Genomic DNA, 18,111 nt, shown 5'->3' with positions numbered 1-18,111 from the left:
AAGATATGCCACCAGAAAAATACTTTTGACATACACTTGCATTTCGCATGCTCTTCTAAGATAGAGCTGCTGTTAAACTACGTTTGGCGATGGAACAGCCTAAACGTGTTGAAATAACGCCCTCTACCGATTGAATGACGTGAACACGTTAGAAAATATGATGATTGTAGATCACTGCTGCAAATGATTATTTAGCCTAAGAAATCGGATGGCCTTTAAAAAAGCGGTCAAAGATTATGTGACAATGGAAAGCGTTTAATTAATCGGCTCACAGCACTAGTACGGAAACTCTTAACCCGGAAGTGTTGTTTCACCCTCGTGGTGAGACATGACAGACGCTCAATGAACAAGTGTGTTTCAGTGACTAGAGCTGTCTGCGCTGCAGTTGCGAGACAGAAAAGTCCGACTCCTACCCGTTCGCTGGTAGGATTTATTTGACAATCACCGGATTCAAGAGAAATATATTAGAAGATTAGAAGATTGACCTTACAATACGGCCAAACCAAATTGTTCTCTTCTAGAGAACATTTGCTAGACCAGTACGTAGTTAGCTCTAGATACAATCCATGCTAGCTATCATCAGTTCACTAGACAGTTGGCCAGACGTGTTCTATAGTAAATCTAGAACACACACCAATATAAACTAGCTAGTGCTATCTTGCTAGCTAGCTGTTCTAGATGTCCGTGCTCGATACATTTGGCAAAGTTGTTGTTGGGTTACTAACATGTTATAACACATGTTATAACATTTATTATAGAAAGCTAAGTTGGGCAACTGGAAGACACATTTGTAAAATGTAATGCAAAGTATTCTCTTTTCCAGATTCCTTGCTTGCTTTCAGTCACAAGGAAAAATACGTGTATTCGAGACTGTTCCCAGCATAAGTGGCTGCGTACCATGTCATCGGAAGGACCAGGCCCCATAACGGGGGACAATGCGGGCGATGCCAACATGACCGTCACTATCGGAGCCACAGTTCCCACCGGATTTGAACACACAGCCGCAGAGGAGGTCAAAGAAAAGATTGGGGTGGAAGCCACTATAAGCAAGGACCGTGGCCGGATTTACTTTCAAATAACCACGAACAACCTCTTTCAGGTAAGAAGGAAGGAAGCCGTTAAGGAAGTGAGCACTGAATCGGCCCTCTGTGTTTTTTTTTGGTAAGAGTCACAGTTGATTGTCAGTATTTAGCTATGACTAATGATATGTAACTGTCAGCACTGCAGGGTACTCTGTCTCTTGTGAGAAGTGGGAGGATCCTTGCACTGTTGCCTCACACCGGGTTTGAATCCCACCCGGGGAACTCTCCCGTGCTCTCAGACCTCAGAGCCTGTCTGTGCTGAGTTTGCATGTTCTCCTCTTGCTCACAAGGGTTTCCCCTGCTAATAACCTTGAGTGAGAGTCAGGTGGCTGAGCGGTTAGGGAATCGGGATAGTAATCAGAAGGTTGCCAGTTCGATTCCCGGCCGTGCGAAATGACGTTGTGTCCTTGGGCAAGGCACTTCACCCTACTTGCCTCGGGGGGAATGTCCCTTACTGTAAGTTGCTCTGGATAAGAGCGTCTGCTAAATGATCAAATGTAAATGTAATAACCCCAATATAAAACCCAAGCAGAACAGATCACTATGCTGCAGGACATGGGTGAGCACTTGGCCCTGGTCACCCAGACATGGCTGACTGCTGCTCCTGGCTTCCCTCAGAGGAAGGCCGGCAGGATGGGAGGAAAGCAGAGCGGGAATTTCATCAGTGGACACTCGAGAGTGTGTGTGCGTGTGTGTGCGTGTTGGGGACGCTGCTCCCTGCATGTGTGTGTCAGTTGCATGACCAGTAAAGGTTTCGTCATCAGAATGAAAAACACCTTTTGAGGTTTAAACATGCCTGACTGTCCTGGAAGAGAACAAATACAGTTTCATTAACTGTACTGGTGTGTATTAGACACGCAGTTCCGCAATTCCGGAGTTCCGAAGTACCGAAATTAGGCAATGCCATAGTCACTATGAACCTGCACCCGATTGTTCTCTTGTTTTGTGTTGCCGGGGGTGATTCACAGGACTTTGCTGATTGGATTTGGACATGGATTTAAATGAAAGCTATTTATCCTTTTTCCATTGTGAATTCTGACGGTTTGTTTTGATGTGTGCAGTTCTTCTTCTTCTGTGTGGTTGGCCTGTAGACCTGGTCCTCTCTGCCCCCTCATCCAGCGTCCTCATCCAGCCTCCTCTCTCTGCAGGTGCATCACCTGAAGTCTGTGGATAACCTGTTTGTGGTGGTCGAAGAGTATGACAACTATCAGTTCAAAGACTCAAAGGTAAAAGTTTGGGCCTTGTGGTGTTACAAGAAGATTCACAGGATTTTGTTGTCTTCGGTCAACATCACAGACCCACACAAACACACATACTTTCTCTCTATCACACACGCACACTTTCTATCACACACACACACACGCACACTTTCTATCACACACACACGCACACTTTCCCACCTCACGCACCCCTCTGTCTGCCCGACAGGAGGAGACCCTGGCGGAGCTGCAGCTTCTGGCCTCTAAACTCCCATGGACCAACGCCCTGGAGGTCTGGAGGCTGAACAACTCCCTCAAGAAGAAGAGGCTCCGTCGCCGTGGCGCCGGGACCAGGGGGAAGCCCAGCACCAAGCCCCCCAGAGACGCCCTCTCCACCGAGGCCGTCTCCACCGAGGCCGTCTCCGCCGAGGCCCTCGCCGCCGAGGCCGTCTCCACCGAGGCCCTCGCCGCCAAGGCCGTCTCCGCCGAGGCCGTCTCCGCCGAGGCCGTCTCCGCCGAGGCCGTCTCCGCCGAGGCCGTCTCCGCCGAGGCCCTCGCTGCCGACACAGACCGCATGCAGCTGGAGGCCCCAGAGCTCACCAAGCCGGACCAGGGAGACGGGTTGCCAGAGTGGGCGGATAACCCCCTAGATGAGCAGGACAATTTGGGGGCGGGGCCGGAGGAGGAGGAGGCGGCGGCGGAGCCCAGTGTGGTAAAGTTCCGTGTGACGTGCAGCAGGGCCGGGGACAAACACAGCTTCACGTCCAGCGAGGCGGCGAGGGATTTTGGCGGCGCCGTGCAGGAGCTGTTTGAGTGGAAAGCTGACATGACAAAGTTTGATGTGGAGGTACAATGTCCTGGCAGCAAGTTCCAACAGGACTGACAGATTCCATTACATTAGCCAAACAACACCCTCCCATGTTGACACCCTAGTCGAGATAAGGATGTCTTGCACGCCATGACTCAAACAATGTAGAAAAGAACTATATAAATATTTTTGGTTGGATTCAGACGGGCGTGGTTACTTTAGACTTCAGTTCTAGTAATTACTAAAATAATGTTTTGTACACATTTTTCATTCAAAAAGTAAATACACCACATACACTACTTTAAAATGGCCCATTCTACTTATTTAAGATGTGTTGGTATTAACATGACAGTGTTTCCTCTAGGATTTTTTTTGCAGTGGGGGCAGGTCTGTCCGACCCCCCCCCCCCCCCCCGGCCGAAACAAAGTGGTGTATCCGAAATATAGGCTTAGGGTCACTAAGCCTATATTTCGGAGCAGGTTAATGTAATAGTCTAATGTAATATTGCACATATTTTTGTCCTATTTCCCCTAAAGAAATAAAGTTAGGCTACTTAATGACACCTTACAGTCATAAAGTATGTTCTAAATGGCATAAATGCTGCCAATTAATAATTGACGTAACTTATTGTAAATGGTCAGTAGCCTAGCCTATCGATTAAGGTAGGCCACTCGGAAGCATGTACACTGCCTGCTTCATTTGATCTTGATAGGCTAAGCATTCTGTAGCAAATAATAACAATAAACCCACTTTTTATTAATTAAAACTACTTCAGCATAATAATGCACCTAAAATACAAACGTGAGCAAGGGCAGCAATCACTATCGAATCGACATGTGCAATTTCGCTAGCAGGGGAAGAATAGCCTACAAACAACGAAAATCACCAGTTAACTTAATTTAAATTAGCAAGAACTATAGACTAATACAATAACAGCCTTAAATTAACTGACAACATAAGTTATACGACTTAGCTCTACAGTTCTCAACGACGCACACACGCAATCTCAACTGCGCTGTGAAGCGCGTGTCCGTGCAATCCTCCGATACGCTTTCTAACAATCACTGCTGATAGACGGCCTAAAATTTTGTACAGCCCTATTTCTGATACCGTGGCGGCAGAAATTTAGCCGTGGCGGGCCGCCACGGAAAAATCAACATAGCGGAAACACTGCATGAGCATGAGAGAATGTTCAAAGTGAAAAGGATATTATAATTCTTTAATATGTATTAGACACCTGCTGCACTAGACCGGCTCTGGGGCCTCAGGTGTGTCTTTGCGTATCCTGCAGGTGCTGCTGAACATCCACAAGGTGGAGGTGGTGGTTGGCATCGCCCTGACGGAGGAGAGTCTACACAGGAGAAACATCACACACTTTGGGCCGACCACGCTGAGGTCCACCCTGTGTTACGGCATGCTCAGGTCAGTATGATACCCAGGTTACAGCTCCGGTCAGTATGATACCCAGGTTACAGGTCAGGACAGTATGATACCCAGGTTACAGCTCAGGTCAGTATGATACCCAGGTTACAGGTCAGGTCAGTATGATACCCAGGTTACAGCTCCGGTCAGTATGATACCCAGGTTACAGCTCAGGTCAGTATGATACCCAGGTTACAGGTCAGGTCAGTATGATACCTGGGTTACAGCTCAGGTCAGTATGATACCTGGGTTACAGCTCAGCTCAGGTCAGTATGATACCCAGGTTACAGCTCAGGTCAGGTCAGTATGATACCCAGGAGCCACTTCCTGTGGAAGCAGAACCGGAGCTGAAACACTAAACCAAAACATGTCCAGTCCTCACACAATGCTACACTCAGCGTTCGTAAGCTGACTCTGGCAGGTGGGCGTGTGTCGTAATAATATCCCCGTTTCATTTGTTCATGTCCTTGTATTCAGCCTTTTTCAAACAAGTTAGACGTCTGTGAAGGACGTTCTGCTCCAAAGATGGTGTAACTTCTGTTTAAACGTCTCTGTGTTGAGACAGGTTGTGTAAACCGGAGCCCTCTGACGTGATCCTGGACCCGATGTGTGGCACAGGAGCTATACCACTGGAGGTAGGAAGAGGAGTCAGGTGGCTGAGCAGTTAGGGAATCGGGCTAGTAATCTGAAGGTTTACAGTTCGATTCCCGGCCATGCCAAATGACGTTGTGTCAGAGTTCCACTTCACCCTACTTGCCTCGGGGGAATGTCCCTGTACTTACTGTAAGTCGCTCTGGATAAGAGCGTCTGCTAAATGACTAAATGTAAATGTAAAAGAGGAGGACCGGTAAAACATACTAGACCCGGGGTCTTCAACCCTGGTCCTCAGGGCCTGCTGTCCTGAAAGTTCTAGATGTTTCTCTGCTAGACCACTGTAGAGACCACTATACTAGACTGGCTAGAATAGCTTAGTGGAAAGCTCTCAGGACATTAATAAAAACAATAATACCTTTTATTTATAGTTACCTTTCAAGGCACTTGAGGACACCTTGCAGCATAGAAACATGCAAATAAAATACTAAACAATACAAATACACAAACATCCAATGCAAATCAAACTGTAAGTGTGCAGAAGATTATCTTAAAGGACGTGGGGGAATGTAAAGGTGAAGGAGCGCAGATAAAGAGGAAACACATTTTTAAGCACTTTGTAAAGAGGGTTGGGTATCAAGAACCGGTTCCATTATAGAACTGGCTAATTTTCAAGAGGGTTCTTCCGCACTGTTGTTTGTACTCCCCTGCTTGAGCCTTTCACTTGGCTACAGGCTGATCGGTTGACTTTACAGCTCCGATAAACTAAAACCAAAAAGTTTCTAGCTTACTGCCTCTGCATTAAATGTTCGCCCGACAAAATGAAACGAACATGGCAGAGTGGGGCATAAAAAAGGCAAAATATCTCAAACGAATTCGTTGGAGAGCTCTGAGATATTTTGTGGCCAAATGTGGCCAATAGAAATGAACACGACGCACAAATGGGGCGACCCGCAAGCAAACTTAACAATTTTCCCAGAAATGAAAATCGTAGGTTAGGCCTCGTATTTATTTCCATCTCATAATTTGACAAACTTTAGATGCTTTTTGTAGTCAGACTGTATAGAAGGCAGGGTTTCCAGGTCTGTGTGACAAAACCAGCCCAACGGCCAATCAAAACCAGCCCAATGGCCAATAAAACCAGCCCAAAAACCATCCCAATATCAGAACATAAATAAATTTTCATTTAAAATATAGTTTTTTATTTATAGATATTCATGTAATTTGCATGCAAAATAGGTCTACCCGAACCAGCGGACAAACAATTCAACCCGCAGCAACACTTCAAAAGTAGCCCAATTCCGCGGGAAAACCGCGGACCGGGCAACACTGATAGAAGGCTACAGGATAAGATAATATGCCATTACCTACAAATGTTGGTGAATAAATACAGAATGCAGGACATGTTTCGTATTCTCCTGCGTCTATTTGCACATCAGAATCAGAGCTAACAGAACATTATGTTTCTTATATTTTTTCTCAAATTTTTTTTATTGACACTGACCTCCTGGTTCCACTTCCTGTCCAGGGCGCCCTGGAGTGGCCGCAGGCCTTCTACGTCGCCGGGGACAACAACGACATGGCGGTGAGCCGCACGGTCAACAATATCAGCCACGCCCAGAAGAAAAGACACGACAGGGGCAGGCGAGTACAGACCCGCTCCTCATCCGCCCCTCAGCCACCCCTCATCCGTTCCTCATCCGCCCCTCAGCCACCCCTCATCCGCCCCTCAGCCACCCCTCATCCGTTCCTCATCCGCCCCTCAGCCACCCCTCATCCGCCCCTCAGCCACCCCTCATCCGTTCCTCATCCGCCCCTCAGCCACCCCTCATCCGCCCCTCAGCCACCCCTCATCCGCCCCTCAGCCACACCTCATCCGCCCCTCAGCCACCCCTCATCCGCTCCTCAGCCACCCCTCATCCGCCCCTCAGCCACCCCTCATCCACCCCAGCATCCCCTCTCTCTCAGCAGGGGGTCCTGAGCAGGGTCCGGCGGGTGGGGGGGGTGGGGGAGGAAGACGATTACATTCAACGGCTGCATCCTCAGTTATAACATTACTAATTTGAAACTGCCCTGTTGGGTGAAGACTTCCTGTGATGGAGATGTTGTGTTCCTGTGCGTTGCAGTGAGACCCCGGGGCTGCAGATCGACACTGTGCAATGGGATCTGTGTCACCTGCCCATGAGGACGTCCTCCGTGGATGTCATTATCACAGACATGCCCTTCGGGAAGAGGTGAGGGGATTTAGGGGCCTGGATTGTTGTGTGTTTTGTGTGTGACAAACAAGGCCAAATCACTGGGACATTATGGAACAATAGCTGAAAGGCTGTTTGTGTGTGTGTGTGCGTATGTATGTGTGTGCTTGCGTGTGTGTGTGCTTGCGTGTATGGGTGTGTGTGTGTGTGTGTATGGGTGTGTGTGTGCACGTGTGTGCTTGCGTGTATGGGTGTGTGTGTTAAAGAATGGGCTCCAGGAAGAAGAACTGGGACCTGTACCCATCCTGTCTGAGAGAGATGGCGCGTGTGTGCAGACCAGGCACTGGCAAGGCTGCTCTGTTGACTCAGGACAAGAAGTGCTTTGCCAAGGTAACCTACCTCTCCTCCAGACCAAACAGAGATCAAGTATTAGTCATAAATGATCATTGTTACCCCAAGGACACACTGTATATTTAGCATTTCTTGACCGTTTAGAAAGTTATGCCAGTATTTAATTGTTATTACTTTAAAAGATTTCAGATTGTGGCGTTCGTAGGAAATATGTCAGGAAATTGGATACGTTGTTATTCAAGCTGCTCCAGTCTATAACAGAAGGACCTGGCAGGATCTTCACCAGGGTCATAAGAAATAGATACCATGAATAGCTGTGCAATCGCTCTGATGTTGCCTCAGAACAAGGTCTGCATTGTGGCACCTGAATAGAGTATTTGTTCTGAGGAAACGTCATTGCAATTACAAGGACTGAATCACACGTTTTTTACGCCCCTGGCAATATGGAACGTATCCAAGAGAAACGCCGCCAGTGGGATTTGGCCTGTGAGTGTCTCCTGACAGCTTGTTGATACTTTGTGTCTGACCAGGCTGTCTCCAGGATGGGTGGGCTGTGGAGGAAGTCTCACACCGTCTGGGTGAACGTGGGGGGGCTCCACGCGGGGGTGTATCTCCTCAAGAGGACCACGGGAGTGTTCGGACAGACCCCCGAAGATATCTGGGAAGGGCCGCCAGCTGCCAAGGCGACCAGCGAGGAGAAGCAGGACAAGTGACCCAGGGAGGGGCGTGTCCAGTTTAGTTTTACGTTTGAGTTCTTGTTACACCAGGGCAGTCTTTATTTATTACCAAACTAAGGCCGTTTCCATTTTTGTAGGATGCAAGAAAAGTCACTTATTTACTTACCCCCCCCCTCCCGCTGTAACCAAAGTAGTTAAGATACGGCATGTCGTTTTCCAGACTGACGTAAGTCCCTGGTTACTTTGACTCAGCATTCATAGGATGTTGGATGGATACGTGACGCTGATTAAACATTCTCCAAGTGTTCTCCATCCTTGACGTCTACTTGTTTTGAGTGAGGCCACTTACTCAGTTCCACTTTGTGTTTGCAGGGAATCGGTCCAAATGACCTCACTTCCTTAAAAAAAAAGCTTGTGTCATATAAACAGTTTCGGTACACTGTCTGTTTATAGCAAATAAAGGTATTGTTTTCCAGAGATGTTTTAATTACACTGACGGTGATGTAATTATGCTAAGGTGATGTAATTGTTTGACATCAGTGGAGGGCATGCACGTACAACCCAGAGAACAGCCAACCTGTCCACCTACACATAACTCAATCAGCTCCACCCACCTGGTAAGAGACACCATGAATGGTTGATATTAAAAAAAATCTTTTTTGGGGGGGGTTGGGCAATGTCCGAATTATTCATGTAAATTGGGAGAATACACCAGGTCTAAACATTTACATTTAGTCATTTAGCAGATGCTCTTATCCAGAGCGACTTACAGTAAGTACAGGGACATTCTCCCCGAGGCAAGTAGGGTGAAGTGACTTGCCCAAGGACACAACGTCATTCGGCAGAGCCGGGAATCGAACCAGTAACCTTCAGATTACTAGCCCGACTCCCTAACCGCTCAGCCACCTGACTCCCCTAAAGTTAACTTTGAACTGTAATTTTTACAGTTCAAATGTTAAAGTATTCTTTTCATTATAGGTACTGTGTCTGAGTTTACTGAATAATACAATAATGAAATCCATGACAGGTTCAATTTTCTGTCTCCCCCCTCAAAAAAGCTACATATGTAAAAACCTGGAATCCAAATTTGTAAGACAACTCGCGAACTTCGTTAGTGGCACAATATTCTGTATGTAACGTTTTAATGTATAACACCTACTTTTGATGACCTAATCAAACGTAAGAACCAGTTACAGATGTTTATCTCATGCAGACAAGTGAGGCAAAGCAGTCATGACTCATGACTTTGCTGAAAGGGGTGGTGGAGAAAGTGGAGCGTCTGTGACATAAAGAGGCATGTCAGTTAACTCGGTCTCATCAAGTCCACTGCCCCCTCCAAGGTACAGAGACGTCGAGAGAAACACGCAATATGATTTGGACAATTATTTTCCTAATCCAGGCTTTGCTTATCTACCTCGTACTTTCGAAACGCTCGAGGTAAGTCGTCTCAATTTAGCCTTTTTTGAGGCATAAACGTTGTTATATTTCATTGTCTAAAATTCTAATGCTGTCAAATTATCAAAGTACATGATCTCACAATCAAACATGATCTAAACAAATCCATGTTCAGGTCATCCAAGATATACATACTATGTACATACTATACTTACGGTGCAGTTACATTTGCGTTACTCATTCAATTGAATTCTTATTATAGTTGACCTAATTCTTAATTTGGGGTGTTTATGTTTTATGCCGATCGCAGACATAGTTGTGCTGTCAAACTGAGGATATAGACAGCTCTCAAAGTCACCCTACCGTCTGTGAAGGATAATCTTGACATTCATATCGAGAGACAAACCTTTAGGAACAGCAGTAGCTTTTAGACGAGTTTCCACTAAAACATTTCCAGCAAATGTAAACTACCAATGAGAGGCTATTCCTAAACACGTAATTAAATTTGTAGGGAGCCCTTAGTCCTCCACCTGTATGTGGAATGTGGTTTTAGTACCCACACAGGTATTTGAAGACCACTTACAAAAGGTAAACTGCTTGTTCAGGTATTTATGGTTAATCCACTTCACAGTTCTAAGATACACAGACGTGTCTTCATGTTTGGCGGTTTTGTAAATACTGTGGTCAAGTAAGGATATTACCAAGACAAATAACTATAAATCGCTATGAAGCATTCATACACAGCTTTCTATAGACTTGCCTGTGTGCTGATAAGAGCAATCAAATATTGATTCAGTCCATTGTGTCAGGCACATTTAAACTTCTACTAGGTCATTTTAAATTGATTATTTTTTATGGTTTCTTTGTGTTTAGTACCGGTCTGGCTGTCGATTGACATTTACATTTAGTCATTTAGCAGACGCTCTTATCCAGAGCGACTTACAGTAAGTACAGGGACATTCCCCCCGAGGCAAGTAGGGTGAAGTGCCTTGCCCAAGGACACAACGTAATTTTGCATGGCCGGGAATCGAACCAACAACCTCCTTATTTCTAGCCCGACTCCCTAACCGCTCAGCCATCTGACCCCCACGATTGACCCCAAAATGAATTAATAAATCTTCTCCCTGCAGGTTGAGCAGGGAGCCCCCTTTAGACAAAGGTGTGATCCCCTGGCTGGGACACGCTCTGGAGTTTGGGAAAGACGCTGCAAAGTTCCTGACCCGTATGAAGATGAAACATGGGGACATATTCACGGTGAGAGAGAAGTGGAAGGAATGTTGGTGTCATAGCCCTGGAAATACACCGAAGATCAGCATCTGGACATTCCTATGGCGATGTACCGCTTCTCTCTAAGTGTGTGTGTGTGTGTGTGTGTGCATTTGTGTGTTCCGTAGGTGCGTGTCGCTGGCCAATACGTTACAGTGCTGCTGGACCCTCACTCTTACGATGAGGTGCTTCAGGATACCAAGTGTCTGGACTTCTCCCGCTACGCCCAGGTCCTCATGGAGCGGATCTTCAGCCTGAGACTGCCCCACTACAACCCTGCCAAGGACAGAGCCATGATGGGCCAGTACGTATTGATGTCCATCTTACTGCGTGGAGACAGGGAGGAAAGAAACTGCACAAAACCAGGGAAAATGTGTTTGTTATGTCATTCCAAGTGAAAAAAGAATCAGATTTTATCAAGATAGCCACTGTCCAAGCTGGTGCTGAGTTTAACCACTCACAGTCCCTTCTCTCACTCCTGTTTGAGTTGACATACTCCTGTCAACATCCACAGGGGGCGGGGGGGCGAGATGGACAGATTGGAACTTAGCGACTCACACAATCTTGCTGGTGACCCTTGGCCTCTGTGTCTCCAGGCACTTCCGAGGAAAGAGCCTGACCCTGCTGAACGGCACCATGCAGAGACACCTGCAGGCCCTGCTGTTAGCGGACACGCCTCCTAAGCCGACCGACTGGAAAACTGACGGGCTGTTTAACTTCTCTTACAGCCTTCTCTTCAGGTATGGAAAATAACTGCCTCCCTCCCTCCGTGTCTCCCTCTTTGCCTCTCTCGTCACCGACTGGCTTGTTACTCATGACGGCAAGAATAAACAGTTTATGCCCCGGCCCTTCACCACAAGCCTGTGTTTGTAAACACACACAAGGGAAGAATGCAGGGTGACACGGATTAACGCACAATGAATCGGGCCAGGTGGTGCCAGTCGTCACGCACACACAAGACTGAATCAAGACTTTTCTCTGCGTCACCCTTCAAAAGACCTCAAATCACCACAGACATCTGACACAGAGCTGGTGGTATGGAGTGAATCATTGTTCCTCACGGGAGGAGAGGAGGAGTCAAGGAGGAAAAGAAAGGAGACAGGAGAGGAGGAGAGATCTACTGTGTAAGATAAAGTTTAGAGTGACCTGTTGAAGTTCTTGGTTAAGAGACTGTTCCCTGGGTGGGCCACCGGATGCTCTGCTGTTGACCTGAACAGGGGCGCCAGGAGAGATGCTTATCTGCCATTGTTCATGTTCAAAAGCCACCAACTGTCAAATGTTCTGGGGGTATTAAGTAATGCATGTTCCTCCCACGCGTAGCCAAACACATTTTAACTTGACGTTTTCGTCTCCCTCCCTCCGCCCACACACTCTCTTAGTCTTTTACCCCCTCTCTGTCTCTCTCTCTGTCTCTCTCTCATTCTTCATTTTCTTTCTGTGTCCCCACAGGGCAGGTTATCTAACTCTGTTTGGCGGGGAGCTGAACAACAACAGCGTTGACCCTTCCAGAGTCTACAAGGAGTTCCGCAACTTTGACCGACTCCTGACTAAAATGGCCAGGAACACCCTTAAACCAGGTAACACACACACACACACACAGTCATTTGGTCACTCTGAAGCAAAATCTACAAGATAAAAGAATTTATCTGATATACTGAAAACTCAGAAAAAAGTCCTTCCCTAATAATACATTTTTAATCATTTACATTTAGTCATTTAGCAGACGCTCTTATCCAGAGCAACTTACATAAAGTACAGGGACATTCCCCCTGAGGCAAGTAGGGTGAAGTGCCTTGCCCAAGGACACAACGCCATTCGCATGGCCTGGAATCGAACCGGCAACCCTCTGAGTAATAGCCCGATTCCCTAACCGCTCAGCCACCTGACTCCCATTTATTACCCCCCCACACCTACTACCTAACTGAGATCTGTGTGTGTGCCTCTCATTACAGCGTCTCTCAGCACTCATCTATCGTGTCTCTCCCCATCACATAGTTCTACCAACTCACTCCCACATGAATGCACACACACACAGAACAGATCCTGTTTCTGATACTGACAGCCCCACCCGGCTCACAGTCGAGCTCTTAATCTTTGTGTGTCTTTCTGAAGTCACTCCCTGGATATATTATGTTTCTGTCATACCTCTTCTACCATAATAGCAGCGCTGTAGCTATTTTTACCACTTCAATATTGTTTTCTTTTTCTTGAGTCACCTCATGAAATGTGTGAAGTAATCTGTTGGACCTATTGACATGTCTTTGGTAACGCCTGGCTTACCTGCCGTGTGTGTGTGTGTATTTCTGTGTGTGTCTCTGTGTGTGTGTGTGTGTGTGCCCGCCACAGAGGAGAAGAGGACAGCCCAAGACCTTCGCAGCAGACTGTGGGAGCTGTTAGCCCCCGCAGGCCTGGCTCCAGCCCCAGAGGGCCAGGCTCCAGCCCCAGAGGGCCATGCTCCAGCCCCAGAGGGCCAGGCTCCAGCCCCAGAGGGCCAGGCTCCAGTCCCAGAGGGCCAGGCTCCAGCCCCAGAGGGCCAGGCTCCGGCCCCAGAGGGCCAGGCTCCAGCCCCCGGCTCCAGCGCCTGGCTCCACGGCTACAGGCAGCAGCTTCAGCAGGCGGGGGCGGATGAGGACACCCAGAGGAGGGCCACTCTGCTGCAGCTCTGGGCCACACAGGTACGCCTCTCCCTAGGGAAACTCCTGGAGCTCCCGGGTGCTCTGACGGCTCTCCATCACCAACACGCGTCCCGGGACACACACACACACACATACAGACATATACACACACACATACATATACACACACATACAGACATATACACACACACATACACACACACACAGACATTTACACACAGACACACACACACATATACACACACATACAGACATATACACACACACAGACATATACACACAGACACACATATACACACACATACAGACATATACACACACACATACACACACACACAGACATTTACACACAGACACACACACACATATACACACACATACAGACATATACACACACACATACACACACACACACATACATATACACACACATACAGACATACACACACACACACACACATACATATACACACACATACAGACATATACACACACACACACACACACACAGACATATACACAAAGACACACACACAGACATACACAAACAGATGGTGTCGCAGCCAAACGCTCCTTCCCTCCTCGATAACGGTCTCTTTGGGGGCGAGTCTGTTATGAAAGTCACACCTCCTTGATGGAACTCCTGGAAACTGTCCGTGCCAAACACAACAAATACACTCTGAAAAGACAGAGGTTACATTTGATGGCGTGACTTGACGTGACAGAGGCACACCTTCGCCCTGTTGATTTTTTCTTCTTTTAAGGTCATCTTTTATGTCGTCGTTTGTTTTTCGAAAAACAGAAACAGAATGAGAACATGAGTGGAACAGGGCAGTGCACCGAAGCGTCACTGTAGACTGACTCATTATCAACCGGGTCGTTCTAAAGTCACCATGGCGACCAGCTCTGATCTCTTTCAGGACCTTTTATCACGCAGCTAAAAAGTTTGCTTCTGGAAGTACATGATCAGAGAATAGGTTGATTTCAGTTAGTGCAGTTCCCATTTCCTACCACACGGGTGTATCCTCTCACCACATTGAAGCCTAGGAAAGCCTGTTAATCTGATAATAAATACTAACCAGTTATTGGTTTGTGGTTCCTTAAAGGCTTGTTACCCAGCTTTTAAGATGTAGAATATGTCAGTCTTTGGCTTTCCACCTGATTGCAACATTTATGAGTTTTACTGGTTCCTCATATGTTAGTTTAGAGAAGTTAAATGAATATGCAACTAATGGAGGATGGGACACAAACTGGTCGTGAGTCTTAGAAGCTCCTTGACTTCACTACTGTCATCAGTGGCCTTAAGATCGTCTGTTTATCTTATGAACATGACTCAAAACTGGTTCTCCAAGTAGGAGTTCAAATAAAAAAATATATATATATATTTATCTTGGCGTACCAAATGTATTTTGCACTTGCTTATCTTTTCTAAACCACGGTAACCACAGTAATAAACGCTACACAGACGTTCGGAGAGAGCTGGAGGCGCTAAATGTGTTTTTTCATTTGACATGTTGTAATTCCAGGCAGATGGCTGTGAAGCCCAGTTTGCCCTCATGTTCCTTCCTCAGCACTTCCTCGGCTTCCGACAGCTTTCCTTTTTAAGGAAACCCTTAAAACCGTTACTACTCGGCCCGGGGTCTTGAGGATATCCAGAACACAAGTCTTAAAGGAGTCTGGCTTCAATCAGCACATCTCTAAACACCAGAGCCAGGGAACTGTGGTATTCCATAACCGCCAACAGCTTCTGTTCGCTAATTGAACAAAGTAAACAATGAGGAAAGACATGAGCCGGATTGCAAAGTGATGTGATGTTCTCCTGTCTGGTTACGTAAGCGTCACCTACCCCTCTGTCACACCGCTTCCATGGCAGCGGAGCAGCAGTCAGCCATGGCACTGCCGTCATGTCAATCATTCTCCATTGTCAGGGTAACGTCGGCCCCGCCGCGTTCTGGCTCCTGGGGTTCCTGCTCAGCCACCCCGAGGCCCTGGGGGCGGTGAGGAGAGAGCTGGAGAGCCTGGCTCCCCTGAGGCAGAGCACGGCTCAACAGCCCCCTCTGGTGGACCGTCTGCAGAACACCCCTGTGTTTGGTGAGTGATGGACTCATGCATGTTGCAGAAGGAGGAGATGGTGGGGGTGTTTAGGAAGGGTGTGGTGGGGGTGTTAAGGAAAGGTGAGGGTGTTTGGGGAGGGTGTGGATGTTTAAGAATGGTGACACACACAAGTTTCAGTTGGACATCCTGATGGCACAACCCCAACACAAGGGATAAACATCTGCGACAATCCTACGAAGCCTCTTGACCTTTACCTCACACGACCTGCTGAGTTTCCTGCCTGTCTTCCTCTCTCCTGGCCGTCCCAGACAGCGCCCTGGAGGAGGCTCTGCGGCTCACCGCCGCCCCCTTCATCACCAGGGAGGTACTGCAGGGGAAGGCTCTGAGGATGGCAGACGGACAGGAGTTCCAGATCAGGAGGGGAGACCGGGTGATGCTGTTCCCCTTAATCAGCCCTCAGATGGACCCAGAGGTGCACCAGGAACCCCAGGTAGGAACACCCAGGCTGTTACGCCCCCATGGCAGTCTAACAGAAACCGGAACTAATCTAAACTGCGATGTTAGGATAGTTGACCACAAATTAAACTAAACAACAACCTTGAGTCGCCTGACCCCAGTCCAACCCACTCAGCAGACAGCAATACCGACAGGCAACAGGAAGTAATTATTTATAAAAGCACATTTCACCAACCTTATTTATAGCATCCCATCTTAATAGCTCAACACAAGCACAGCGCATTCATTCTCTGTTGAACTAGGATGGCTTGAGCTCAAGGTTGAAGACAATTGATGCTGGCCCGTTTCGACTGTTTTCCGACGGGTTAGAGAAGCACGCCCACACAAGGTGGCCTGGGCCCGGGGAGTACCCCGCGGGGCGGCTGGAGTCCCACCAGGGAACGACAGCGGGATTAGCTGGGCACGGGAAAGGAAACACGGCTAATAGGCGTGGGAAGAGAGGCAGGGAGGCAGGGAGGCAGGTCACCAGGCTGCGTCATGGCTTGGCAGTCTTCCTCCCTGATCAGCCAGTTAGAGGAGTCTGCAGAGGAGGGTGGATCAGCCAGTTAGAGGAGTCTGCAGAGGAGGGTGGATCAGCCAGTTAGAAGAGTCTGCAGAGGAGGGTGGATCAGCCAGTTAGAGGAGTCTGCAGAGGAGGGTGGATGAGAGATTGGATTCAACCCCGTCGGGGTGGTCTGAATGTCACTGGTGGAGATTAGGAAAGACATTGTGCTGGTTTTGAGAGTTTCGATGTTTCAGTCAAACACGAGTGGACTAAAGTGTGTTTACAGCCGCAGGGGTGGTTCTGATGGGGGGGCAGTGGCAGGGGTGGTTCTGATGGGGGGGCAGTGGCAGGGGTGGTTCTGATGGGGGGGCAGTGGCCCTGGGACAACAAGCTGAGACCCCCTTGTGGCCCCCTTAAATCTTGTCTGAAATAAATATTACATAATACATTTTTGCGATCATGTTCTTTTTGCAAGAAACCACAAAAAACTTTGAAGAACCTGTAGAATTATTATAAGCATGGTCTTTTGCCTGTTAGTGCCTGCAATGCAGTGAAAAAATGATATGATAACAATAATGTTTAATGTAACTGGCCCCTCTAACAGTACAACTGGCCCCAGCTTGCCCCCCCCCCCCCCCCAGTTGAAATAGTCTAGAACCTCCACTTATAGTAGAAACGTTCACATATTCCCTGCCCGCCCAGCCTTCTCATGTCTCCTTACAGTATCACATCAAATCAAATTAGATTCTTATAACCCTTCTTACAAGCAATGTCACACAGACGGCTTAACGTACGAACTTAGAACTGCAGCCAAACCAACCTATTGTGCCTGAAGTCCATGACTGTGTCTCGTCCCAGAAATACAAGTATGACCGCTTCCTGAACGCCGACGGCTCGGAGAAGACGGACTTCTCTAAAGGAGGCCGGCCGCTCAAGTACTACAGCATGCCGTGGGGAGCGGGCGCCAACGGCTGCGTGGGCAAGCGCTTCGCCATCAGCGCCATCCGACAGTGCGTGCGGCCTCCGTGTGTGTCACGGGTTCAACTTTTTTAACGATGTTTTGGCGTTATGTAACTTATGCTAATGTGGCCTTTGTGTGTGTGTGCGCGTGTTGCTGTCCAGGTTTATCTACTTGGTGTTGGCTCACTACGACCTGGAGCTGTGTGACCCAGAGGCCCAGCTGCCCAAGGCGGACGCGGGGCGCAACGGCTTCGGCATGCTGCAGCCAGACGGAGACGTCCCCATCAGATACAGACTCAAAACATTTTCATAGTGGACTTTGAAACACTGACTTGACATTTCATTCACCGTTTTTATGAACCATACACCTGTTTTATCAAATTGTGTAGATGTGTATCTATTTTTGCTATCACTCAAATGTACAGTAAAATAATATTTAACTATTTAACGTGAAAAATAAAATTGTATATTGGA

The 18,111-nt window shown here is 47.7% G+C and overlaps 2 protein-coding genes across 3 annotated transcripts; both read left to right on the top strand.

The window, feature by feature from the left end:
* The first annotated feature begins 358 nt into the window (after positions 1 to 358).
* thumpd3 (THUMP domain containing 3) lies at positions 359 to 8,802 on the top strand. The gene is given in 12 exon segments (XM_067236432.1): positions 359 to 423; positions 824 to 1,099; positions 2,231 to 2,308; positions 2,511 to 2,613; positions 2,697 to 2,790; positions 2,792 to 3,128; positions 4,381 to 4,511; positions 5,077 to 5,146; positions 6,631 to 6,746; positions 7,229 to 7,336; positions 7,564 to 7,687; positions 8,179 to 8,802. Coding segments are annotated over 11 exon segments (1,545 nt in total). The 5' UTR covers positions 359 to 423; positions 824 to 898; the 3' UTR covers positions 8,362 to 8,802.
* Positions 8,803 to 9,629: 827 nt separating this feature from the next.
* On the top strand, positions 9,630 to 18,111 carry LOC136951856 (prostacyclin synthase-like). Of its 2 annotated transcripts, none has more exons than XM_067246495.1 (11): positions 9,630 to 9,762; positions 10,851 to 10,974; positions 11,115 to 11,290; positions 11,583 to 11,726; positions 12,436 to 12,563; positions 13,333 to 13,404; positions 13,537 to 13,661; positions 15,551 to 15,713; positions 15,986 to 16,167; positions 17,536 to 17,687; positions 17,800 to 18,111. In XM_067246495.1, the coding sequence occupies exons 1-11, from the start codon at positions 9,695 to 9,697 to the stop codon at positions 17,948 to 17,950; spliced, it is 1,485 nt and encodes a 494-aa protein (XP_067102596.1). In that variant the 5' UTR covers positions 9,630 to 9,694; the 3' UTR covers positions 17,951 to 18,111. The 2 variants fall into 2 exon arrangements, with proteins under 2 accessions (XP_067102596.1, XP_067102589.1); XM_067246488.1 differs by having other exon boundaries at positions 17,536 to 17,702.

Source organism: Osmerus mordax, chromosome 1 (assembly GCF_038355195.1).
Source record: "Osmerus mordax isolate fOsmMor3 chromosome 1, fOsmMor3.pri, whole genome shotgun sequence".
Taxonomy (NCBI): Eukaryota; Metazoa; Chordata; class Actinopteri; order Osmeriformes; family Osmeridae; genus Osmerus; species Osmerus mordax.
Note: the sequence above shows the minus strand (reverse complement) of the source record. Positions and strands in the feature narration are given on the sequence as shown.

Excerpts from the sequence above, each read along its gene's own strand:
- LOC136951856 (XM_067246488.1), top strand. The coding sequence starts at position 9,695 with ATGATTTGGACAATTATTTTCCTAATCCAGGCTTTGCTTATCTACCTC. Across the intron at positions 13,662-15,550 it reads TGCAGCTCTGGGCCACACAG|GGTAACGTCGGCCCCGCCGC; the intron begins GTACGCCTCTCC and ends CTCCATTGTCAG. Across the intron at positions 16,168-17,535 it reads AGGTGCACCAGGAACCCCAG|AAATACAAGTATGACCGCTT; the intron begins GTAGGAACACCC and ends GTCTCGTCCCAG.